Here is a 26084-nt window from a genome sequence, read left to right on the forward strand (position 1 = left end):
CGCATAGTGTTGGTCGTTGTCGAGGAGTCCTTCGATCGTCGGCTGCAAAACATTAAATAAGAACCAAAATTTCGGTTCCCGAACCACTCCCCCAATTCTGCTACCGAGGAGGGGGAATGCTCGGCCGGACTATTGCACGGCCATGTAGCCTTGTCTGGCGCTAGGGTTCAGTTGAGGTCAGTACCAGGCATTCCGGTCAGGCTGGTGTCCCTGAGCGGCCCAACCAAGGGTCCGAATCGGCAATTGGACCGGCACTAAGGGTCGAACCAAGGCAATTAATGGTCATAACCGCTGCTTGTCGGGGATGCCACTTTGATTTCCGATGCTTTTGCGCGTGCGTTATTGGTCGCGTTGATTAGCCTTCCGAGGCGTTGTCAGAGGTGCTTCATCTGTACCGTTGATCTCTCCTCGGTCCTTGCTTGTAGTGGCTATAAAAAAAGGGGGGAACCCTCTCCTCTGTTTCATTTGTAAGAAGGTGTCTGGTACCGTTCGACGGTAATTGTCAAGCAGATTGCTCGGCAGGTTGCTCGGGAGATTGCTCAATGGGTTGCTCGGCAAATTGCTTGGTGGTTTTCGTTTCTCAACTCTGTAGATTGCCCGGTATGTCTCTTTCATCTCATCGGTCCTCTTCCTCTTCCGAGTCCTCCGGTAGTTCCGGGACGGAGGCTAAACTTTCTCTACAGGCAGGTCGCCGGTTTGGCACCACCCCCTGCGTCTTCACGCCCGAAGATATGGCTCGGATCCGAGCTATGTACGTCATCCCCGCGGGATACCAAATAAGGTGTCTGCTACTTGGCGAGATGGCTACTAATGCTCGGCTCGGCGAGTTATGTGTTTATGAGCATAGCTTGGAGGCTGGGCTGAGGTTTCCATTGAGCAAGGGGGTCGCTGAGGTACTGGGCTGGTACAAGGTGCTGCCAGTGCAGTTGATGCCGAACTCCTTTAGGTTCTTACTCAGCCTCATGTCCTATTGCACGGTCCGTGATATTGAATTAATCTTGGGGATGGTGAGCTTTATGCTCCAGCTAAAGTATCACCAGCAGGGATACTACTATTTCTCAAGTAGGTGGAATGTCAGGTCGCTGGTCGGGGCTCCTTCTTCTGTGAAGCACTAGGAGTCATTCTTCTTTGTGTGCTTTCCTGGGGGTCTCCCTTTTCAAGCTGAGCTACGGGAGTCGAGGAAAAACGTGTTGCAGCCCCAGTGGATGGCACTCTCTTGGAAGGAGAGGTCGGCCATGAGCATGATCTATGAAATAGATGTGATTGAGTATACTTGCTCGGAGATGTTGACGCTCACCGGGTTGATGGAGAGGATGGTCGGTGTGTTTTCTTTACTGTGTTTACTGAGTTGTTTCTTCCTTTGTTTGCTTTCTACTTATTTCGGGCATTTTGTGTTGCAAGTATGAGGATGGCCAGCAAAGAAGAGATTGTTCATCGGATGAGGGCACTTCGGCCCGAGATAGCGGACCAGCCGCGATTTGCGGATAGGGCGGCTTGTCAGCAAAGGAGAGTCTAGCAACGGGAGGCCGAGGAGGACAATGTTGTCGTGGTTGACCCTAAAGGGGTCCATCTTCCTACGGGTGCATCGAGGACAGAAGTGGGCGGCAACAACTCGGGTCTGCACATGTCGTTGTGATCGGTTTGTGTTGATGATAATTTGGAGACGCCTGTGGTTCCCGAGTAGTTGTTGTGAAGGATCATGACCATGTCGATGGCTCGGGAGTCGGGCGAGGTCGGCAGTGGAGCCTTAGAGTGTATGCTTTTGCGGTTCGCTGCCCAGGTGAGTTCCTATCTTTCTTATCCCTTGTGTTCTTGTTCTTTTTTTTTTTGTGTGTACACTCATTGTTCTCTTCTATAGAGTGCTTGTGCAGCGGTCGCGTTGGTTGATCATCTCCGAGACCTCCGATCGACGTATGAGCGAGAACACTCCGAGTATCTGCGACAGAAGGCCCAGCTAACCGAGCTTCAGGCTGCCGAGGAGTGGTTGGCCGCGCTAGAAATGGAGGTGGCCGAACTGAAGGTGCAGTTGGCCGAGAAGGCCAGCATTGTCCGGGGGTTGAAGCAAGAGATCATTGAGCTTAAGGTGGAGCGGGAGAGGTTGAGGCAGGAGACTATTGAGGAGGCAGTTGACCAGTACAAGGCATCGGAGGAGATGAAGCTGCACATGGAAGAGTACGTCGAGGCTTTCTTCACAACTGGATTTAACGTCTTCCGTCGAAGGATCCTTCACCGCCACCCAGAGCTGGCCGAGGTGTCATAGGGCTGGGGAGCCTACGATTCGGATACTCTACAAGGTTCTGCCGAGGAAGCCAATGAAGAGGCTGGGGACGAGGCTGAAGCTGTTGATGGGGCTGCTAACTCTGTTGCCGAGGATTGAGCGACTGTTTCTTCCAAGTTATGCTTTTCCTGTCTTTGTTGTGCTCTCTTTTTTTTTGTATTGGCTCAGTACGCCAAGCCTTAAATGATGTAATGGAATTTCTTAAGTTGAATATTAGCTCTTCTTTGTGTTGATTGTATACATGCATCTTGTTGTTATTGCTATTTTCACTTGTACATTTTTCTTTTTCCAACCGAAGTATGGCCGGCCAGGCTATTGTGCGTGTCGAGCTGAGCTATGCCTCGGTGTCTTGTTACTTGTACAATTTCCTTTCGCTAGCCGAGGCATGGTCGGTCGGGATATTGTGCGGTGCGAGCCAGACTTTACCTCGGGCATCCTCTTCATACTTGTGCAATTTTCTTTTGTTGGCCGAGGCATGATCGGCCAAGTTATTGCGTCGGCTTAGCCTGGCTATGCCTCAGCTTCCCCAGTCTTTTGCTAACCGAGGTGTAGTTGTCCGAGATCTTTCGGTTCCCGAGCTCTCAGCAATGGGATGCTCAGTTTTTTGTCTCGGGAGCCTTTGGGGCCCTTCTAGGGCTAGCCGTTTGCCAGCTAGCTCAGTTGTTAATCGATGGTTGTGCGGAGTTTCACGACTGCCCTCAGGCCTTGGTGGACGGGGGTGTTCTTTCTCTGCGTTTAGACTCAATCGTGGTCAGCTGAGTCATGTAGCTTAGTCGATGATGTGCTGTCAATCCGGGCGTTATAGGCTTTGCCATTCTGGGGTTGACAGAGCTGACTTGGTCGGTAGTACGGCTTGGCCTGTGCATGTGTAGTGTGTGTGGTGGGCGTGTATGTGCCTTTAGGTTGGAGATGTAGCTTGAAAAAAGAGATTTTTATTGCTTGTATATTTACTGGTAATACATCCTGAGATTTCCTGAGTTCCAGGTCGACCTTCGAGGTCTTCAAATCTATAAGTACTCGGTCCGAGGACCCTGGTGACTCTGTACGGCCCTTCCCAGTTTGGTTCGAGCTTGCCTTCTCCTGGCATAGGGACTATGACTCTGCGTAGGACGAACCCGCTTGTCTTGAATTCGCATCTTCTGACTTTGGAGTCATAGTGCTTTACCATCCTTTGTTGTTGTGTGACCATTCTTACATGTGCTCGGTCCCGAGCTTCCTCTACTAGGTCCAACTCCGTACGTAGATCATCATCATTTTGCCCCTCGTTGAATAGCTCGGTTTGGAGAGTTGGGGAACCTACCTCCACGGGGACCATGGACTCGGCTCCATAGGTCAAGCTAAAAGGGTTCTCTCTAGTGGCGGTGTGCGGGGTCGTTTTGTATGCCCAGAGAACGTTTGGCAGCTCCTCAACCCACCTTCCCTTGGCTTGATCTAGGCGCATTTTCAGGTTGTGTAGTAGGGTTCGGTTGGTTACCTCGGCCTGCCCATTACTTTGGGGTCGGTGCAATACGGTAGTCCGATGATCGATCCTTAGGTCAACACAGAGGGCCTCGAACTTCTTGCCGATGAACTGTGTTCCATTGTCCGTTATGAGCACGCGAGGGATACCGAAGCGGCAAACAATACCTTGCTAGAAGAAGTTATGGGCATTATGAGCGGTGATGCATGCCAAGGCTTCGGCTTCCACCCACTTCGTGAAGTAGTCCACTGCTACGAGAAGGAATTTATTCTACGCAACCGCGGTGGGGAAGGGGCCGAGGATGTCCATTCTCCATTGGGAGAACAACCACGATTTGGTGATTAGCTTCAAGGGGGCCGCAAGCTGGTGATGAAGATTGGAGTGTCGCTGGCAACTATCACACTTCCAAACTAATTGGGCGGCGTCTTGTTTCATCGTCGGCTAGAAGTAGCCCTGCTGGAGTACCTTATGGGCTAATGTGCGTGCGCCGAGGTGATCTCCGCAAATGCCCTCATGTATCTCCCTGAGGACATATTCTGCTTCGACTGGGGGAAGACACTTCAGGTATGGGAGAGTGTAGGAACAGTGGTAGAGTTGGCCTTGGATAAGGCACTACTGGGCTGCCCTATGTTGGAACTTCTTCGCTTCAACTCGGTCTTCTGGGAGAGCGCCTTCTCGAAGATACTCGGTTATGGGGTCCATCCAAGATTGGTCATGTTGTACTGGAAGGATGAGAAGGGTTGTTGGAGCAATGCTCGACTGGGCTAGTGTATTCAATCGTACAGTCGAGTCAAGGTCGGTCTACGGTGAGCTGGCTAGCTTCGAAAGGGCATCATCTCGGGTGTTCTCGGCTCAAGGGATCTGTTGAATATTAAAATGCTCAAGCTGTTGAATGAGATCCTGCACCTTTTGTAGATAACTCGCCATGGAGGGGGGTCGAGCCTCGAACTGGCCATGGATTTGGTTGACCACTAGCTGCAAGTCACTGAAGCCCTCAATTCTTCGAGCCCCGAGATCTAGGGCCAGGCGAAGCCCAGCAATTAGGTCCTCATACTCGGCCTCATTGTTGGACACCTTGAACTCGAATCTAAGAGCATGTTCCAACACTACATCGTCCAGGCCGAGGAGGATGAGGCCAGCGCCGCTGCCCTACTGGTTTGACGAGCCATCTACGTGCAGAGTCTATATCGGAGGCAGTGGGGTCGATTCCTCGATAGTGAGTGTACATTCTACGATGAAGTCTACCTGGGACTGGGCTTCGATCGCCGGTCGTAGTGCATATTCGATGTCAAACTCACTTAGTTCCATGCTCCACTTGACTAGGCGGCCAGATACTTCTGGCCACTGTAGTATCTGCTTAAGGGGCTGGTCGGTAAGTACTCAGATGTTGTAGGCCTGGAAGTAGGGTTTGAGCATTCTAGCGGCTGTGACGAGAGTTAAGGCTAATTTCTCCAAGTTGGAGTACCGGGTCTCTACACCACTAAGGACTTTGTTGGTGTAGTAGATTGGCCTCTATACCCGGTCTTCTTCCTTAATCAGTACTGAGCTGACAACCTCGTCTCCAGCCAAGAGGTAAAGCAATAGCTTGTCCCCTGGATTCGGCTTGGTTAAGAGGGGCGGCGAGCTCAGGTACTGCTTCAGCTTCTAGAAAGACTGCTCACATTCTTCGGTCCAGCAAAAATCTTTTGGCCGCTTAAGGGCTTTGAAGAAAGGAAGATAGCGATCCGCGGATTTGGATATAAATCTGCTAAGGGCGGTTATTCTCCCGGTGAGTCACTGCACCTCTTTATGGGTCCGGGGAGATGACATGTCAAGGATGGCCTTTATCTTCTCCGGATTCGCTTCGATCCCTTTTTGTGTTACCAAGAACCCTAGGAACTTGCCGTCGACGACCCCAAAAGCATACTTGGTTGGGTTTAGCTTCATCTTGTATTTTCTGTGGGTGTCGAAGACTTCACGAATGTCGGCCAAGTGATGCTCGGCCTTCTTGCTCTTCACGAGCATATCGTCGGCATATGCCTCTACATTTTGGCTGAGTTATTCTTTGAATACCTTGTTCACCATCCGGTGATAAGTGGCGTCGGCGTTCTTGAGGCCGAAAGGCATTACCCTGTAGAAGTATAGGCCGCGGTCGGTGATAAAAGCTGTCTGCTCCTGGTCATCCGGGTGCATCTGGATTTTGTTGTAACCTGAGAAGGCATCCATGAAGCTCAGTATCTCATGCCCCGCCGTTGCGTCGACGAGTTGGTCGATCCTCAACAGGGGGAAGCTGTCTTTGGGGCAGGCCTTATTTAGGTCGGTGAAGTCGATGTAGATTCTCCACTTTCCGTTTGCCTTCTTCACCATTACTACGTTGGCTAGCCAATCAGGTACTTGACTTCCTGAATAAAGCCGGCGTCGAGCAATTTCTAGACTTCGTCGACGATCACTTGCCACCGCTCTGTGGCGAGGTTCCTCTTTTTCTGCATAACTGGTCGGTAGTGGGGGTTGACATTCAGCCTATGTGTGATAACTTTAGGGTTGATCCCGGGCATGTCCGCTGCCAACCAAGCGAATACGTCAGCGTTGTTCCTAAGTAGTTGCACGAGTTCTTCTCGGAGGTGGCTATATAGTAGGGAGCCAACTTGGACTGTCTTTTCGGGATCTTCTTCAGAGAGGGGGGACCTGGATGAAGTCTTCCACGGGTTGGCCCCGTTGTGCCTTTACCTCATCGCACAAGTCATAGGCCTTCGCCATTAGTGTCTCGGTGGTTGGACATGATCCTCGGTAGGAGAGCTGATAGCAGTGTCACGTTGTTCTCTGGTCTCCGCATGCCACCCCTATACCGTACTTGGTTGGAAATTTCATGGTGAGGTGGTATGTCGAGATTGTAGCCTGTAGGGCTTTGAGGGTCGGCCTTCCAAGGATCACGTTGTAAGAGGAGGGGCAACGCACCACGATGAAGTCAACCATGGTCGTTGTAGTGACGTCGCCGCCTCCGATCAAGAGGGGAAGAGTTATCCTCCCAGTGGGCAAGAGGGACTCTCCCAAGAATCCCATCAAGGGCGTGCTAACCGGCATGAGCCGCTCTCTGTCGATGCCAAGCTTTTCGAATGCATCTTCGAACAGTACGTCGGCAAACCTCCCTGTGTCAACTAGGATCCGCTGCAACTTGAAGTTAGCCACCTCGGACGTCATCGTTGGTGAAGGTGATAGATGTGTTATGTTTCTTCCTGTTACCCCGGTCATCGATCTCAAACAGCCGAGCATATCTTTTACAACCTGAGCTGCTCTCCCCTCCGGCAGCGGTTCCTCTTGATATAACGTGGATAACGCCGACTAGGGGCCCTCGGGGCGGTGGCTGTCGATCTTCATCCATTCTCCGCTCTTCTTGGGCTAGCTTCTCACTTTTGTCGATGAAGCCGCTGAGGTAACCACGCCTAGTCAGATCTTCGATATGGTTGTGTACGTTGAAACAGTTCTCCGTGTCATGGCCGTGGTCCTTATGGAACTCATAGTACTTGTCTCGGTTCCTCTTGTTACTTTGCGTCTTCATCTTCTCGGGCCACTTGACATAGTTGCGGTCATGGATTTGCATCAGAATTTCAGATCACGGAATATTGAGCGGCTTAAAATTCCGGTAGGTTGGTGGAGGGGTCCAAGGTCTATGGTCTAGTCGGCGATCTTGTCTCTTGTGATCTTTGTCTAACCTCTCGGACTTCTGCTCATCAGTATCTCTCCTCTTCTTGTCGGGCTTCTCGTCTTCATCTCTGAGCTGCGCCTGAGGCTCTTCGGCATTGATATACTTCTACGCGTGACTCATTAGCGCGGGTAGCATCTGAGGAGGATTTTTGGAGATGGAGAAGTTGAACAGGGAAGGGAGGAGCCGTGCTGTATGGACGTAACTGCGACCGATTGGTTCAAGTCCCTGACATGGAGTGCTTCCTTGTTGAACCTCACCAGGTAATCTCTGAGGGACTTTGCCTTCTTCTGTCGGATTTGCATGAGGTTGGCTGAAGTTTTCCAATGCTTCTAGCTAGCAGTGAACTATGCCAGAAACTAGGTCTCCAGCTGGTCCCATGACGTTATGGAACATGGTGGCAGGGAGGAGTACCACGCCAGAGCTGGGCCTTGCAGGGTGGCTACAAGGGCTTTGCACATCAATCCTTCTAACACGTCACAAACATCATCTAAGCTTTGAGTGCCGCAACATGGTCGAAAGGGTCGGTGTTCCCGTCGTATTTGTCAAACTAGGAGGCTCACCATCCGGCGGGGGTCACTTCGTCCATGATGTCTTGGGCGAAGGGTAGCTCCTTGACGATATGCACGGCAGCCCATGCCGGCTGGTCCACAGCGGGTGTCACACGCTTGTGGATCTGGGTGCGTTCCAGTTCTTCTAAACATTGTCGGAGCTCTTTGATCTCGGCATCTCGGTCGTCCGGGGCCGCAGTGTGGGTGGCCTTCTCCTTCTTAGGTCGCACAGGGCAGTCCTTCATTGAGCTTGACTTGGCTACATAGACCATGAAGGGCGGCATCCTCTTGTCGAGCCTCTCTCTGGCAGGGATCAGAGCTGATTGGCGTGTTTGGCTGTGGTGATCCTGCTCACGGGAGTGGGCAGTAAAGGTGGGCCTTCGGGTCGTGTCCTACCTCTCTCGTTCGGACGGCGCTCCCCTCACGTTCGATCGACGTACTTTGGAGTCCTCGATCCAAGGATCGTCCTTCGTGCACGTCAGGGTCTGAGGAGGGACGGCCCGGTTGGGTGGCACGACGGACCCCAGCGCCTTCATGAACTCGAAGATCCTGTCGACCTTCTCTTGCATAGCTCGGAACTATGCTAGGTCCACTACGGCCGAGGGTTGCGAGGCTTCCTGAAGCGAGGAGCTGTGATGTTGGTTCTCCCAAGATGGGGAACGGCCTACTGATCGTTCGGACTAGTTTTTAGGCATCTTGATTGGTTTTGAAGTTGCGCGGCAAAGGATTTTTTTGTTTTTGGTAAGGCTTTTTGTTGACTCTCACAGATGGCGCCAATCTGATGCTACTCAATTCGAGGTAGTGCACAAACTGAGGAGAGTGACTAGATAATCCTTGTTGACTAGGCAGTGCTGAGCTTACAAGGATGGTGCCGCGCTATGTAACCTGTAATCAAGAGAAGTAGTCAGAGTTCGAGGAGTTGTCCTCGGGTAGACACTCCAATGCTCAAGTCAGTGAAAGGGCGGTGAATGGTTGGGTCGAGCAATGAGGGTGCTGGTCCGAGCAAAGTAGAAGTGTGGGTGCTAGAAGTTGGGGATTCCTTACCTTGAGCATGGAGTACCTTTTTATAGCAGAGGTTTTGCCTCCTGGTCGGATTAGAGTTCCGGGATAATCGGGATAGAGCTCTCTGCCGGGGTAGAGTCCTACTCCTCGGCGGAGTTGTCTTCCCACTCTTATCCGTAGTCGGGCTTATCCGTGTGGCGTGTAGCTGACATGGCTAGAGGGATAAGGTGGGGGACCACGATAGTAATATAGCTCAGTCGGGCTATGCCGACATGGCCGAGCTATGCCAATGTGGTCGAGCTAAGCCGATGTGGCCGGGCGATGACTGGGCGATCACATGTCTCTCTGGGCCAGGTCAGCCATAACCCCAATAGAAAGGAATTAGAATTGGTTATTATCTACACAAGAAGCAGTTGATGAATGCTCTGTGGATAGAATTCCAATATGAACAGCTTCCAATCTTTTGTTATTAGTGTGAAAAACTGGGCCATGAATGGAAGATTTGTCTAGAGGAAACTTTAAAGATCTAGAGGAGGAAGATACTGATGGAGATTTAATAAGTAGGGATGGACACAGTTTCGTTCCTGAATGATTGAGACAATAATAACAACGAAAACCAGACCTAGTTGGAGCCTTGGAGGATGCCATGAAGAACCTTAGAAAGGAGCGTTCAAATGAAATTGGTGTTTAGGAGGAAAGAGTGACAACAAAGGTGGGAGACAACAATGATTTCAAGGAACCAATGGTGGGGAATTCACACGTGTGTTGGATGCACCGTAGGAAAGTGTTGTTAGAGTTGATTTGGGGAATGAGGTATATTTTTCGACAAGAAGGTGGAGACTTTGCACATGATCCTAAGTGCGAGGTTAGCTAATTGCTTAACTTTAGCTCTTGGTTCAACTAGGGGTGGTTACGAGTCAAGTTTGTCACGAGTTATTTGAGCTTGGCTCGTGAAGCTCACGAGCCTAGTATAATAAATAAATATTTTTTTATTATATATATATATATATATATGATAAATAATTTTTATTTTTTATATATAATAGTATATAATTTTTATAATTCTTATTTTTTGTATGTAAAATAAAAACATTTTTATATGTATATTTTTTATTTTTTATATGTATAATTTTTATTTTTAGGAAAAATTATAGCTTGCAATCGAGTTCGAGCCGAGCCGAATTCGAACTTGCAAACCTTAAACCAAGCCGAATTCGAGCTCAAGTCTCTAACTCGAATCGAGCTCGAACCTAACACAGTTTCATCAAACCAATCTTGAATAGCCAAATATTCAGCTCGGCTCGGCTTGAATCCACCCCTAGATTCAACATTACATTCAATGAGTTTGGGGAGTGTGGCTGATAGTAGCATGCCTACCACTATAAATGTTATTAGCCAAAAATTCCATAATCACTTTCACTCAAAAGAAAAGAGAAAGACCAACCTTGTCCTAAATGTAAGTGGGTCCAAAAGACATACAAAAGCCCATGAGGATCAAGCCTATAGTGTGAAGAGGGTGTATAAGAGATAAGAGGTCCACAAATTCAAGGAAGAGAAGAAGAAGCTAAACCAAGTAATGAGATTACTAGGGCCGCATTTGGCAAGTCTTTCTATGCAGGCTTCGGGTTGTTTAGAAGCCCGAAAGTCAGAATTTTGGGCTTTTCTCATTTGGCAATAAAAAGATCTATTCGGAAAAAGCTCTAGCCCATAAAAGACGCCAAAAGCCCAAATTTGGGCTTTTTCAGGAAGCTTCAAATGAAGCTTTTATAGTCTTTTAGCGCTCTGTCTTCTTTGAATGTGTGGTACGATGCACACGCTTGGGAAAAAATGGGGGTTATCCTTCTACAAAAAAAAACTATTTGAATGTGTAAGTGGGACCTACCAATGGTATGTGGGGCCCACATTAGGTATTATATGGGACCCACCTTGTAAAATGTATGTGGGCCCCACATGTACATACATGTCCACACATTGGCCCTACATACATGTCCACCAATTGTATGTGGGGCCCACCTTACATGTCCACACATGGACCCACATGCATGTCCACCAATGGCATGTGGGGTCCACCTTATAAAATGTATGTGGGCCCCACATACATGTTCACACATGGGCCCTACATGCATGTCCACCAATTGTATGTCGGGCCTACCTTGTAAAATGTATGTGGGCCCCACATACATGTCCACACATGGACCCACATGCATGGCCACCAATGGTATGTCGGGCCCACCTTGTAAAATGTATATGGGCCCCACATAATGTCGACACATGGACCCCACATGCATGTCCACCAATGGTATGCCAAGCCTACCTTGTAAAATGTATGTGGGCCCCACATACATGTCCACCAATGGTACGTGGGTCCCACCTTAGAAAATGTATGTGGATCCCACGTGTTAAATGAAAGGTTTGTTGACCCATACACAAGACATACACATAACCAAACGGTCTTCTAGCTTTTATGGTCTTTTGTGATATCTATGTAAAATATTTCAACCAAACAGTCTTTGGTCTTCCAAGATCTATTTGCAAAAGCTCACCCTGTCTTTTAACGATCAGATCCTGTAACAGATCTTCTTGGAAAAGACTTGCCAAATAGGCACTAGGCCTAATAGTCGACAAAAATCCCGCTCACTTGCCCTCTCGATATAAAATAAGATTTCATGTTTATAATGCTTTTCAACGAAAATAACAACCATGAACATTTTGAAGCTAGCAATTGTACTTCCCATCTACTTCTATATTTAAATCTAAGGTTGGTTATTATCCGTCATGGGGATGGAGAAGCATCCTCACAGACCTTGAGCTTTTAAAAGAAGATTTGTTATGGCAGGTAGGAGATGGTCAAGCAATTAATGTATGGGAAAATGGTAGGTTGCCTACACTTCCTCTTGGCAGAATACAGTCAGCCAAACCGAAAGGGTTTAATGTTTAAAAAGTAGTAGACCTCATGGTTTCCAATCCTAAAAGATGGAACACTCCTTTAAAGTTTCATCCAATACTAGTAGTACCTTTAACTAATTTCAACAGTGAAGATAAACCAATTTGGATGCTAATTCAGGGAGCCAAGCATCAATCCAACCCTAAGGTATGGAAAAAACTTTGGTGACATTTAGTGAAGGGGAATTATTCAAAAGAAGGCCTACTAATGCTTCTCTATGCCCAAGATGTGAAGTCAGAGATGAATCAATTGCTCATCTCTTTCTCCACTATAGCTGTGTTTGGAAACCACACAAATAATTGTGAATGCAAATATGTAGAATGTAAATGTTTCATATAAATTGTAAAGTTAGGTTAGCTTTGCATCAACAAATTTATCTTCTTATCAAACAGATTTTTAATTGTAATGGATGCAAACATGAATTCCAATAAAGCATATGCTTTTTTTATCAAAAATCCACTTGAATGCAAATTTACTTCTTTTTTATTGATGTATTTTTACATCTTTTTATCAATGTAAATATGCATTGGTCTATCATTTGTCAATGCATAAATGTAATATTGTCAAACACAGGCAAAAGTGAATCAGAGTACAAATTTACCCTGACACCACATTTGCATCACTTCCAAACGCAGCCTATATGATTTTTCCAGAAGAACAGTATGGTTTTGTAACCCAGCTTGTTTTTGGTCTGGAGAAGTGCCAGTAAACAAAATAAAAAATTAGTTAATTTATTTCTTGGGAAGGTTTGCAGGAGTCCATTAATCTAGTTTTCTTGGCTATCACTTGTTGCAACCTTTGGAAAGCTGAGAACAACACCTTTGTCTTTAGAGGAGAAAAAGCTCGTCCTTAGGACATTATTTCAACAAGTTGTAAGCTATTGCATCATGAGGTGGAAATGCCCTCCTTTGGGCAATTTCAAAGCAAACTATGATGCTAGCTTCCACAAGGCTGGAATTGCTTGTGTTATCAGGAACTCATATGGTGGTGGGTTGCATAGCACACCATAGTGCAGCTTTTTCTTTAATTCTTTAGGCTCTTTCCCAGTCTGGCTTGAAAATTTTGCTCTCCTGAATTATCAGGCTACCTATCCTCATGAAGGGTTGCTTTATTTATCATTAATTAAGTTTTTATTAACAAACGAAAAAAAAAATAAAGAAAAGAGCATACTAGAACATTAAATTTGAGAAGCACAAAGTTATAGATTAAATATCACTTAGGGTCGTTGGATAATAGCTGAAATTGTTGAGCTGAAAGACTTATTGATATTGATTTGTTTTTAATTGATAAAATGATTGAATAATAAAATTTTAAGGGTATAGTGATCTCCTCAAATTCGGTTTCAGTCATTAAGGAGCTCTGTTTTTTTGGTAGTGATCTACTCTTCAACTGTTATCAAAAACTTTTTTTTTTTTTTCAAATCAACATCTTCAACTGTTATCAAAGTAATTGGAAAGTGAGAAGGAGAGGTCTGGTATATCTTGAATAGCTATTAGTGGTACAACTTAGGTTGGCCAGAGTTTGCATTTTACATGGCTTTATAGGCTCAGCCCTTCAGGCTAGGCCCATTCAAAATTTGACAAAAGTCCAAATCGAGTCAGCCCAAGTTGCACCCCTAATCACTAATCAAGATCTATGAATCAACCTCCATCACAAACCGAAGAGAACTCCATGGCTAGCACTAGCCCATTATAATGGCCAAGCATTTTGCCTCTGGTGCCCTGGATTACTCTTTACCTAGGGGGCGTCAACGGAATTTGAAAATCTGATTTCAAATTCAAGATTGACATAATCGAATGGGATTCAGATAATTCGAATATCTAATCAGTCAAATTAAGATATCTTATTCATACCAAATAGCTAATCGAATTCAAATTCAGATATGACCTGATTCAATTTAATAAATATTCGAATTTGACTAATTATTTAATTCTTATATATAATATATAAAATATTTAAATATCTTATATAATTTATATAATAATTAAATTATATGAATAATTTATACATTTATATAAATAAAATATTTATTTTATATACTTATTAATTACCTAATTAATCAAATTCAAATTGAATCGAATACTCAAATATTTAATCGGATTCGAATTCAGATATTGCTTGATCCGGTTCGAAGTCGATCCGTTTACACCCCTACTCCTACCTATCATGTGGGTAGGATTCTTGTAAGTTGTGGTCTGTGGAGCAACCCATAAATGATAAGGGAGTTATTCCCGAGTCTGGATCACTGCTAACAAAAGATGCTTAGAGATCCGAGGTCATTTAATATTTATATAATTTTCTCCTTTTTTTGAATTTGTTATTTTTTTATTCCATATCATTTTTGAAACAACCAACGTGATGCTCTTCTTCCCCATAAAAAATACCTAATCTCTCCCCCACCCCACACACACACAAGTTTCCAATATCTAAATAATCTCCTCTCCAAAAATTTCTCCAAAACTACATCCCCCGCTTTGTCCTAAATTATCTCTAATTCCTATTTATCCTCTCCCCCACTCTTTATCTACATTTATCTAAAGAAAGTTTCAATTAAAAAATAAGAATTATTTAAATACTCTAATGAAATTATATAATAACTTTAAAATATTTATTAAGAAGACAAAAAATGATTATAATAGATTTAATAATATTCGTATTATTAATAATTTTATATTTTTACAAAATTCATCACAAAATTGTGTACTAACAATATAAATTATGATTTTCTAGATTATTCAATTTAAATTTTATTCAAATAATAAACATTTAACATTAAAAATGTAATATTATTTAAATACTTCAATAACTAAATATCTGAAATAAAAAATATAAAAAATAACTAGTGTAATAACTTTAAAATAAATAAAATTCAAATAGCAAAACAATTTAAATATTTTACATATTATTTTAAATAAATAATATTTAACATAACTAGATTTTAAATAGTTAAAATAAAAAATTATGTAATAAATTCAAAAAAAAATCTTTAAAAGTAGAAAAATAATTATAACATAATATTCAAATTAATAATAATTTTAAAATCTTAATCTATATTTATATATACATACATACATACATACATACATACATACATACATACATACATACATATTTTTGGAAATTTTTAACTGAAATTAATTATTATTTTTTTGTATTATAAAAAATTATTAAAAGTAGTATATAAAATATAAACAATTATTAATTTTTTAAAAATTTGAAAACATAAAACAATTATATCTATACTACTTTAAAAGGCTAGAATGGCCTCAAGAATATTTTTGGAATTTTTTAAAGACAAAATTTACCCCTCTATATTTAAATTTATTGATAAAAAATTAGCGCAAATAGGGTAATCGGTTTTTGATTTTAAATGAATTGAAAATAGGTAATTTAAAGATATTCAATGCGTTCAATTTCTCTCATTAAATCCAACATTTAAGTTGTTAACTTGCATTCATGATCATTGAATCATATATTTAAGTTATTTTTGTGTTTCTTTTCATCATTAAGTCATATTAATTAAATCCATACTTAATAAATTAATAATTCCAATAACATAAAAGCTTATATTTTTAAAATCTACCTAGCAAAAATAGTGTTTTCATCTAGGTTGTGGTAAGGAATTAAATCATTTTGGCTTAAATGGGTTAATCCATGTTGCCATGATTAAATAATAAAATTAAAAAATAGATAAAATGAAAAAAATAGAAATTAAAAAATTTGGAAACATTTCTAACATACATATTAAACAATAATAAGTATGATAAATAAGAAATATTTTTATTAATGATGGAAATGAAATGTAAAATTTAAAACCAATTGGAAATAAAAATATTTTCCTATTCTCTCTAATTAAATCCTATATTTAAGATATATTTTTCTCATCATTAAATTCTTGTAATTAAATCCACAATATTAATTTGAGTAATATAAAAATAAATATTTTGAAAAGTAATTTGAAAACAAAACCATTTTCTTTCCTCCCATTGGTGGGTAAGCAATTCGACCATTTGGGGTCAAATGGATTAATAAATAATGCCATAATTAAATAATAAAAATTAAAATAAATAACTATGAAATGTAAGAAGTACTTTTATTAATGATTAAAATGGAATGCCAAATTCAAAATCTACCTAGAAATGAAATAATGTCATAGTCAAATAATATAATTTTTAATAATAGAAAATACGAAAAATCACAAAAATTAACAAAAAACATAGAGAAAATTTTGGGCACATATCTAATGTTATATATTTATAAAAAAAATAAAATGTTGGGTACATCTCTAATGTTGTGCATTCATTATATTGAACAAAAATAAGTTTTATACATAAGAAATAATTTTATCAATGATGGAAATGTAATACAAAATTTTATGTTAACCTAAAAATCAAACAATTTTTATTCTTATATAGATGGTGGGTTAGTGGATTGAGTCAAATGATATCAAAAATTAAGTGTGATAAATAAAAAATATTTTATATAATGTAAATAAAAGATATAATTGAAAGGGAAAATTATACTTAAATTCGGTTGTGCATTTAAAATTAGGTTGCAAGTTGTTCCAGAAACCAACAAAACTCTGTCAACGGCTCTACATTTCAAATTATAAAAACCCCCTGCCATGTCATCGAAGACTATGTGGTTGTTGCCAATATGGGACTCTTATTTCATGTTGAACACAACAAAAAACCTATACCGAAAATAGGTTTTAAATTTCTCTCCCACTCTCTCTATCTCTCAACCTCCCTCCATTCTCTCTCACTCTCACAGTCATCTTTCGATCTCCCGCTCCCTTTGTCTCTCCCACTCTTTCAACTTCGATTTATAGCCAAATCAAAACCTCTCACTCACTCGTACACACACACACACTCTCTCTCTCTCTTTATTGTTCTCCCTCAATCTTTCTCATTCTTCTCCCTTACTCTTCCTCTCGATACAATATCTCCTTATCCTTCAATCTCTATCACTCTCTAGTTGGTGCAAATTTTATAGCCAAGAGCTTCTTATGATTTTTTATTAAATTGGTGTAATAATTTTTGAATCATATTAAGTTGGTCTCATGTTCTTTTATATGACTCGATTAATACCATATAAGTATGTAAGAAAATTAAAAAAAAAATGAGAGAGGGAGTGGAAGAGAAATTGAGGGAGAACAATAGAAATTAAGGGAGACTGAGAGATCAACCAAGAAAGAAAACGAGAGAGATTAAGGGAGAATGATAGATAGAGAGAAAACAAAAGAAATTGATATAAAGAACCTAAATATAGAAATCAAAATCCATTTTTATTTATTTTCAAATCACATAGGCGTTGAACAGATAAAGATGATTGAGAGAGGGAGAAACTAAAAACCTTTTTTTTTATTTTCCAATCACCCAACATTAAAGGGCAATTTTTGTATAAGCTTTTTGTTGTGTCCAACATGGATTAAGAGTCCCATGTTGGCAATAGCCACATAAGCCTCCAATGACATAGCGAGAGTTTTTATAATTTGAAATGTAGAACCGATTGTCAAAGTTTTGTTGGTTTATGGACCAACTTGTAGCCTAATTTTAAATGTACAATCAGCTCTAACTACAATTTTTCTTAATTTAAAACTAATCCAAAAGAAAAGCTATTTTCTTATAGATGGTGGGTTAGTGATCTAACCTTTCAAAAAAAAACCCATGATATCATAATTGAATAATAAATATTTAAGTTTATCTTTAATAATATTGTTATTTTTATTAATTTTCAATATCTATGATATATATCTAAAATTCAAATAATTAATATGAAGAAAAATTTCTAACACATGTACTAGAAACTAATCCAAAAGAAAAGCTATTTTCTTATAGATGGTGGGTTAGTGATCTAACCTTTCAAAAAAAAACCCATGATATCATAATTGAATAATAAATATTTAAGTTTATCTTTAATAATATTGTTATTTTTATTAATTTTCAATATCTATGATATATATCTAAAATTCAAATAATTAATATGAAGAAAAATTTCTAACACATGTACTAGTATTTTATATATTTCTATTATTTAACTTTTCTCCGTACGTTGCACGGGTCACAGCTGCTTGCTAAATAAAATGCATCCAAATTTGTGATCAATGCACTTCACAAAACATGAACAAATTTGACAAAGCATATTCTCCCAGAGACTCGGTGGATTCGTTATCTCATTGAGCGGATATACCCCGCGAATAAGTCGCGTAACTCCAAACAAATCGACCGACGCCACCATCGTTTCTTCAACTGACCAAAATGTCCATCTCTGCTCTTCTCCAAACTCAATCATCAACCCCTCCGCTGGCACCGTAATTTCTAAAGAACACCACGGCTAAAATGGTGAACAGAGAACGAAGAGGGCGTCCTGTCTTGTCCTCCCCTTCTTCCTCTTTGATTGCTCAATGCTTGAAGCAAACAGACTTCTCTGCAATTGCTACCAGCCCCACAATGGACACCATCACTTCTTTGAGTTATGATTTTCTTGGTGTTAACGAGGTAACGGCTTATTGGGCTGTAAGTAAATTCATTCTTTTTTTTTTCTAATTATTTCTTATAATTATCTGAAATTACAAATCATCCGTATTTCTACCATTAGTTTTAGTTCATGCACTGTGTTCTCGTTTGAGTTTATTAACAATTTGTTGCTTATTATTCTATTTTCTTCGTTTTAAATTTTCTTTCCTGATAAAGAATGTAGTTTCACTCAATTTCAGAAGCATCTGGGCGTGTTATTGTTATTCCGGGTATCTTTAACGCTGTTCAATTTGGAAACAAAACTAGCTGGTGTTATTTTGAGTTCATCTGTTTGTGGGCTAAATCGTCAATCGCTCTACCACCTGTTCATCAGTTCTTCATTTTAAAATGCAGGCCTCAATTACAGAAAATGTTGTCCCATGCAATGCTTTATACTCTTGTGATCATTTCCCTATTGTCTCGGACTTAGTCGAACGGGAACATTTTCTTATGCTTTTAAATTACTCTGATCATGTCATAACCAAAAATAAATAAATAAAAACTCTGATCGAATGCACAGCCTGAAAAATGAACTTCTAGCTGCTGAATTTTATTATTGTTGGTTGCCCACTGTATTTCTAACCACTAGTCGGTTGTAAGTGGTCTTATAACTCAGACGGAAAGATAAGCACTTACAATAGTGGCTTCAAGCCTTCAACTAGTGAGTGTCAGTCAGAGAACCTAAATTTTATCCTTATGGTAAAGCTAGTGAATGTGTATGCTGGGATGAATGAGTGAAAAAACTAGGAAAGATCTATGGTCTGAAATGAAGTCATTTGAAAGAACCTAGGAGTAGCTCCAATAGGTGATAAAATGAAAGAAACTAGACTAAATTGGTCTGGGGCTATAAGGGCTAGGGGCACCTCAGCACCTATAAGAAGAAGCAATCTGTTATGGTTTGAAGGGGCTAGGGGTAGACCAAAAAGCATGTGATTTTAAGTGGCAAGAAATGATTTAAGTGCTCAGAATTTAAGAAAATAGATATGGCATTAAACGGAACACAATGGTGACACAAGATTCATGTAGCCAACCCCATATAGTTGGGATAAGGGTTGGATGATGATGATGATGATGATTGTAAGCTAGTGAATTTATAGCTAATTGCTAGTGATTGCTAATACTTACTAGGCACCGTCCATGGACTCACCTATGCTGGTTTTCTGCTTGTCTACAATTACTGGAGACATAAAAAACTGTTGGAGCTTAACAGAATGTGGAGAATGTTGTTTGGTTTATGTTGACATTGTTATGTTGTCCCATGTGTTGACTTTGTTACCACTAGAGATTGCTTGGTTCAAGACTTCTGCTCATTCAGTTCAGCATTTTATGAACTTGACATACACTATTCTTCAATTCCAAATAAAAAAAAAACAATATCCAAATAGATTCACTTTAGTGTTAATGAAAATTTGTATAGCTTTTATTCACTTGTAAGACACTTGTTTCCCCATGAAACAATGTTCTACCATATGGTTGTTAAGGGTTGTTTACCCATAAATAAGAGGCTGGGGTGTTTCTATAATTGTGTGATCTCAGACACCAAAAAAATTGTAGATCAGAAGATTTAAGGCTGAGAAACCTGTCTGATCAGTTACTGTTCATATCAATATTGATAAGTAATGGTTTTGGAAAGGTGGGGTTATTCTATCTACAATGAATTTTGCCAAATTATCCAAACAATTCAATTAAATAACAGGAACACTGATGCAGAAAAGTAGAAGAAAAATTATCAAATCCACTAATTGGAGAAAATAAAGACGTTATAAAACTTCTGCCAACAATTAAAAGAAGAAAATTAATAGAGTTAAAAGTTAAAACATGATGAATGCTTGACATAAAGGAGATTTTTTGTGATGACTCATAGAAGAGAATGTTATTGGATACTTTCTTTTACTCTCTGCTTGAATGCCTTTTGTAGCCTTTGTACTTTGTAGAAGATTCCATAGCAAGTACAATCTAGATAGTATAGATATCCTTTGAGTTTTTATTTCTTCCCTTTTTTTTATTTTTTATTAGGTAGGGGAAGCTCTCTTTCCTTACCTTTTTTGTCTTTTTATTAGAAAAGAAAATCTAGTAGATTTCTCCTTATTTTTCCCATGTCAGCTAGCCTTAAAATCAACAACTAGGATTCAATCAATTACCAGCCACTATATGCCACTTCACTAATGAATCTAACAAGGTTTTAAGTTAGTTTTCCATTGTATTAACAGCCTTGCTTGCCTTGAAGCTGTGCTGATCCAAGGCTTCTTTGTATTTTCAGAAGATCTTTTTCTTTTTCTTTTTTTTTTTTTGTAATTAAGGCCCAGGTGGGTAGTATATTGGTTTTTTTGTCCCTTGTTTGGTCCCTGGCTGTATAGATGTCTTTCTCTTTATACATGTTTTCTGGGACTAACACTTTGTAAACCTGTTTGTTCTTAATAAAATTCCATACTTTTCTCAGTCTCAAAAAATGCTTTTGGTCCCATCAGTCTTGTACACGGTTTCTTTCGTTTTTATTAATTTGACCTTTGGTCACTTTCTGCTTTTATCTTTGGTTAGTGAATTCCAACTCTAATGAGGGTTGGGTTAGGATGCAGGTTGAGGAGGCTTTTGGCCTCCTGGATGTAAAATGAAAGGTTTTCCTTTTGCATGACATATCAACTCTCCATCCTTTAACAGTACATCTTTTTCTTCCTTTACCAATGTTTTGAAAAGCATTATCGTATCATAAATCGAATTGTAAATTGTAAGATTATTTCTATTTTTCACAAACTTGTCAAAAATTAAATATAAATATATTAAAAGGCTAAACATATATAGGAAAGTAACTTTACCCTATTTTTAATCTATATCTACCATATATGTATTTAAAACAATAGAAATTATCACTTATACAATAGAAGCCTAAGATGATATAATCAAGTTTGACTTGAAAATCAAACAAATCTAACATATAATGGCTCTTTAAGTTACTTATGATGGAAAATAAACTCAATTTCTAGTCTTGGATAATGTAAATAAATCTTTTTCTAGTAAGAGATTTAAAAAAAGTCTCCCTTTGCAAAACTAAATATAAACAAAAAAAAAGTAGAGAACTGATTCTTAATTGAATTTATTTGAATAGTAGTGAATCATAGAAATCGTAAGATTTATGAGTCAAATCATAGGATTCAAATAAAAATCATAAGATTTTTGTACAAAAGGATTCAGACATAAGATTTGAATTGAAACCCTTATGATTCATGATTCAAATCGTGAATCGTATCATAAACTGTAAGATTTTGACAACATTGCCCTTTACTATTTTCTTCTACTACTACTATATTTGAGCTGATCCTATTCAATTAGTTTGGTTTAAGGATTAGATTTACTAGATTCTGGGGCTAGACATCAGTGACCTATTAGTGTCAAGGGACATGTTTTCAAGTTTATAATGAAGGGTTTTCCTTTTGCATGACACATCAATTCTGCAATCTGCACCCTTCAACAGTATATCTTCATTTTCCATTTTTTTTTTTTTTGTTGCTACAACTCAGCCGATCCCCATTCTGTTGAGTTGTTTGGTTTGAGGTACTACTAGCTTTATTGGCTATAGACTGCTGGTCTTGGGGCTAGACATGGGAGACCTGTTAGTGTTATGGGGCATGGCGACATGCCCTACAGAAAGGCTGGATCTCCTTTACTTGAAACTCAACCAACTCATGTCTTCATTTGTAGCTATCTTGGTTCATAAAGTGGTATATAAACCATAAATAGAAAAGTGCGGATGCTAAATTTTCAAAGGACCATGCACTTGGAGGAAGGTATATAATTTGAGAAAGAAATTGGATTACATTCATATGGCAATGTACAGGGAACAAATGTCATCTTTAGAACAGAGCTTCAGCACAAAGGAGACAACAGAGCATATAGAGCTCTGGAAGGCATGGGAGAATATTGAAAATATGATACTTTTGGCAGAGACTCCATTAACTGATGATCTCATTTCAGTCTAATTAATAGCTTAACTGATCTAAATGCTTAATTTAGGTTATATCTGTCAGTAATGTAATAATATATAATAAATCCATTAGTTGCACCATATTTTCACAGGATATACGAGGCTTGGTAGCATGAAAAAAAGGAGAGCTAAAGATAGGACTTAGGAGACATGTTATATCAACAGGTAAAGCCAATGTGACATTTGAAAGAACTGTTGGTAATCGATTGATTTATAGCTATATTTCATGACTTTTGAATTAACTTGATTTTTAGCCACTTTTTGAAGGAGATTGTCTTTATGTGACATTCTTCCTCAAGAACAGCTGCTCTCATACTTGACTTAGTTAAAGATGTATATATGCTTTTCCACTTTTGAAAGAAACAAAGAACAATTAGTGTAAAAAGTCATGAAACAATAACTTGTGTTTTTCTCGCACAGAACCCCATATTTTTGGAGGAGTTGCCATTGGCTTCTATCTTCCCAAGTATTCTTGTTTTCTCTGTTTTATTTGATGACATTTTTGTTCTGCTTAAGGACCTATTCTTAGAAAACACATCAGCAAAGGGGAAAACAAAAATGTGACAGTGAATTGTTGGAGATTCACCAATAAATAAATAAAAGAATTTTTGGAGCAGCATATAAAGAGATTAAACCTGGGTTGAATTACAGGGAATCGAAAAGATGGACTTTTATCTTTTTGTAAACTTGTTATGGTTGGCAGTGTGGACATTTACTTTTAATGTTTAGCTAAGTATTTTTCACCAGGAGGTGCTGTTGTCAATGCTTGTCTTTTCTTGAGTCCAAATCCAAAATCACCAACTTGGTTTGGCTAGATTCATCACCATTATCATTCAAACCTTATCCCAACTATATGGGGCTGGCTACATGGATCCTGCTTCGCCATTCCATTCTGTTTAATGTCATATTCATTGCTAAACTATTGGCGCTTAAAATCATTTCTTACTACCTCTATCCATGTCCCTTTTGGTCTACCCCTAACTCTTCTATCTCCTTAAACTTGATTTAGCTAGATTCAGATCTCAAATGCCCAGTCTTTTTGTAATTGCATAAAATATGGATCTGTGCACCCAAATCCAGTCCATTTAAGATATGAATCTGATAAAGTTTGATTGTATGTGTAATGCATATACCTACTATATGGAATTACTACAACTTGGTGTACTGTATTTTTACTGAAAGGATCACAGTTTCAAGTCTAATGGAAGTAATTATTAACTCATTCTACTAATGATAAATCATGTTGGAGTAATTTCTAGTTCATTTTATTAATGATATGTAATGTTAGTGCTACTTTTTATTTTGATCAGCAACCATATAAGATAAGTTTATTAATCTTTCAAAGAATATATGATAGTGATACAGCATAATGCATACAATACCTTAAACAACTGATTTGTGCACTCCTTGTCTAGCTAGCACCAATTTTTAGTTTGGTTTATTAATGATAGATAATAATCAAATCCAATCTGAATCTGAAGGGTAATAGGGGACCAAGTCGGTGATACTCAATATTGAGGTTAGATCAATACCCTGGATAACCGGAACCATAGTTTGGTAATGGTCCTCTTTTTTAAGTGAGTCGTGTTAATATGTTCACTCTCCATGAGAGATGATTTCCAAGATGTCACTTTCCTAACAAAAAAGTTATGAAATTGCCACCTTTCAAACTCAAACTTTCTATTGGGCTGAAGAAGTACGTTAGAGCTTAGTTTTTCTGTTTCATGCATGCCAATCATGATTATCATGGTTGCGGTCTATTTTTCTACCAGTAATTTTATTTTGTTAATTTTTATTTAAATGCATTATCACCTATAATGATTGATTCCCTTATACATGCTGGTTCAGGGCTGCACCTCTACTATCATTGTGATCAATGTTTAGAACACAGAGATGTGATGCGAGGCAGCATGGGGACCTTTAATAAGAGCTTCAAGGACTTAAACCTCGTAATTTACCATTTCCTTAAGAAAACATGGAACCAAAATGAGGAAATTATAAAAAAATGCAAAATGATTTTTTTCATAAAAGAAGTGTATGAACAAATAAATGATCATGTAAACAAGGACTATAAGAATTTTAACAACTTCAAAGGAAGTCACAATATTCTTAAAAATCCTTAGTTGTATAATAAATTTTAGGAGAAGGATGAATTGAATTGAATTATGAATTGTCCTTGTTTTTTCAGAGGCTTTTCAAAGCACTCCTAGAAGCCAGTCAACAGCAGTGGTGGTGATCTGTGATCAGCAACTTCGATCACTCATGTATGCTGCTGATCCTACGTATACACGAGTCCAAGAAAGAAGGAAAACTGAAAAACTTGGCTCTGATACCAAGTTGATTGATTTCAGCATTAAAATCTTCAAGGAGAGTTGAGAAAATAGGGTTTAGAAGAAGGGAGTTAGGGATGGAACAGAGAAGGAAGAAGAAAGATGAAAACAAGAGAGAAGCATTGAGAGAAAGGCAGAATAGGTCGTGGGGTTCTAGTGAATCCCCACTCCTTTTATGTCAATATGAACTAAAATTACAATAGCAGTCCTAGTAGGGTGGCAGAATTAGAAGACAATAAATATGAGACCCATTGGACTCAACAAGGCTAACAAAGCCTACTAAAAAACAGAAATAAATAAGACTGAAAATAGGCCCAATAAATGAAGGCCGACCTGTCAACAATAACCATTAATGAATTTCATTGTATGATAACACATTAAATGGTTTTAGATATGTCAAGGCATAATTACATGTGCATATATATACAAAACTGTTACCCATTACTGTTCCCGACTATTTGGGGTTTCGAGAAGGGTGGATTGGATATGAATTAACTTAGAATTGATCTTTAAGTTAGTCCGGTGACATCTTGATAAATGTATGAAATATCATATATCTCAAGATGTGAGAAATATGCCTTGTTACTCATAAACCTCAAGGTTGAGCCTTGAGTTGTATTACTTAAGCCTTGCCTTCAGGTGACCCTTGGGGTGTAAGCGTCATTTACCTTTTTTTTTTGATAATAAAGGGAAATTACACAAGATGAGGGAGACCTCTCCTAGCAACATCCAGAAAAGAGATGAAATTTAAATCCCACAGAAAATTCTGAGGCATTGCAACATTGTGTTTGTGGTGATGACTCTTGTTAGCTAATCAGTCTGTTGACTCTGCTGTACAGTTGCCCTCTCCATGAGTATGGTTGTAAGAGACTTAAAATGGCAGGCTTCTAGCAATCTTCTTGCAGTCTTTGAGAATCCGAGAACATCTTCAAGGAGGTGAAATTCATCTTGAAGCACCTTGATCCTCACAAGAGAATCACCTTGGATGCTAAATTAATGGGCTTGGAGAACTGCCCACATATCTGCAACTTTTATTGTTGTCACCCCAATTTGGCCCATTTTTGCCACAAAGATTCGGCCCTTAAGATTTCTCATGATGCAACCAAGGACACACCTTCCATCCTCAACCATCGAAGCATCAAAATTATCTTTTACTTATCTACTGGTGAGGGGATCCAATGAATCCATCTTAATTTTTTTGTGTCCAACGGCCTTGCATCCAAGGTTTGACAAGTTGATTCATTGAATTCTTTTAAACTAGCCCAAGCTTTTGCTATTATCTTTTGGGGAGAGTAGGATTTATTTTTGAAGATTTTTTCGTTTCTGTTTTTCGACAAGTACCAG

At 39.6% G+C, this 26084-nt stretch overlaps 1 protein-coding gene and 1 long non-coding RNA gene across 2 annotated transcripts; one reads left to right on the plus strand and one right to left on the minus strand.

The window, feature by feature from the left end:
- Nucleotides 1-6524: 6524 nt before the first annotated feature.
- Nucleotides 6525-6914, minus strand: LOC148790305 (uncharacterized). The gene has a single exon (XM_088892254.1). It carries the CDS (start codon nt 6912-6914, stop codon nt 6525-6527), a length of 390 nt encoding a protein of 129 aa, XP_088748380.1.
- An 11129-nt stretch (nt 6915-18043) lies between these two features.
- LOC148790306 (uncharacterized) lies at nt 18044-25573 on the plus strand. Its single transcript, XR_016078729.1, has 3 exons — nt 18044-18431; nt 22503-22575; nt 24599-25573. It is a non-coding gene; the product is annotated as an uncharacterized LOC148790306 (long non-coding RNA).
- Nucleotides 25574-26084: the final 511 nt, after the last annotated feature.

The sequence above is a fragment of the Nelumbo nucifera genome, chromosome 7 (assembly GCF_055504915.1).
Source record: "Nelumbo nucifera cultivar China Antique chromosome 7, China Antique-T2T, whole genome shotgun sequence".
NCBI lineage: Eukaryota > Viridiplantae > Streptophyta > Magnoliopsida > Proteales > Nelumbonaceae > Nelumbo > Nelumbo nucifera.

Excerpts from the sequence above, each read along its gene's own strand:
- LOC148790305 (XM_088892254.1), bottom strand. The coding sequence starts at position 6,914 with ATGACGTCCGAGGTGGCTAACTTCAAGTTGCAGCGGATCCTAGTTGAC.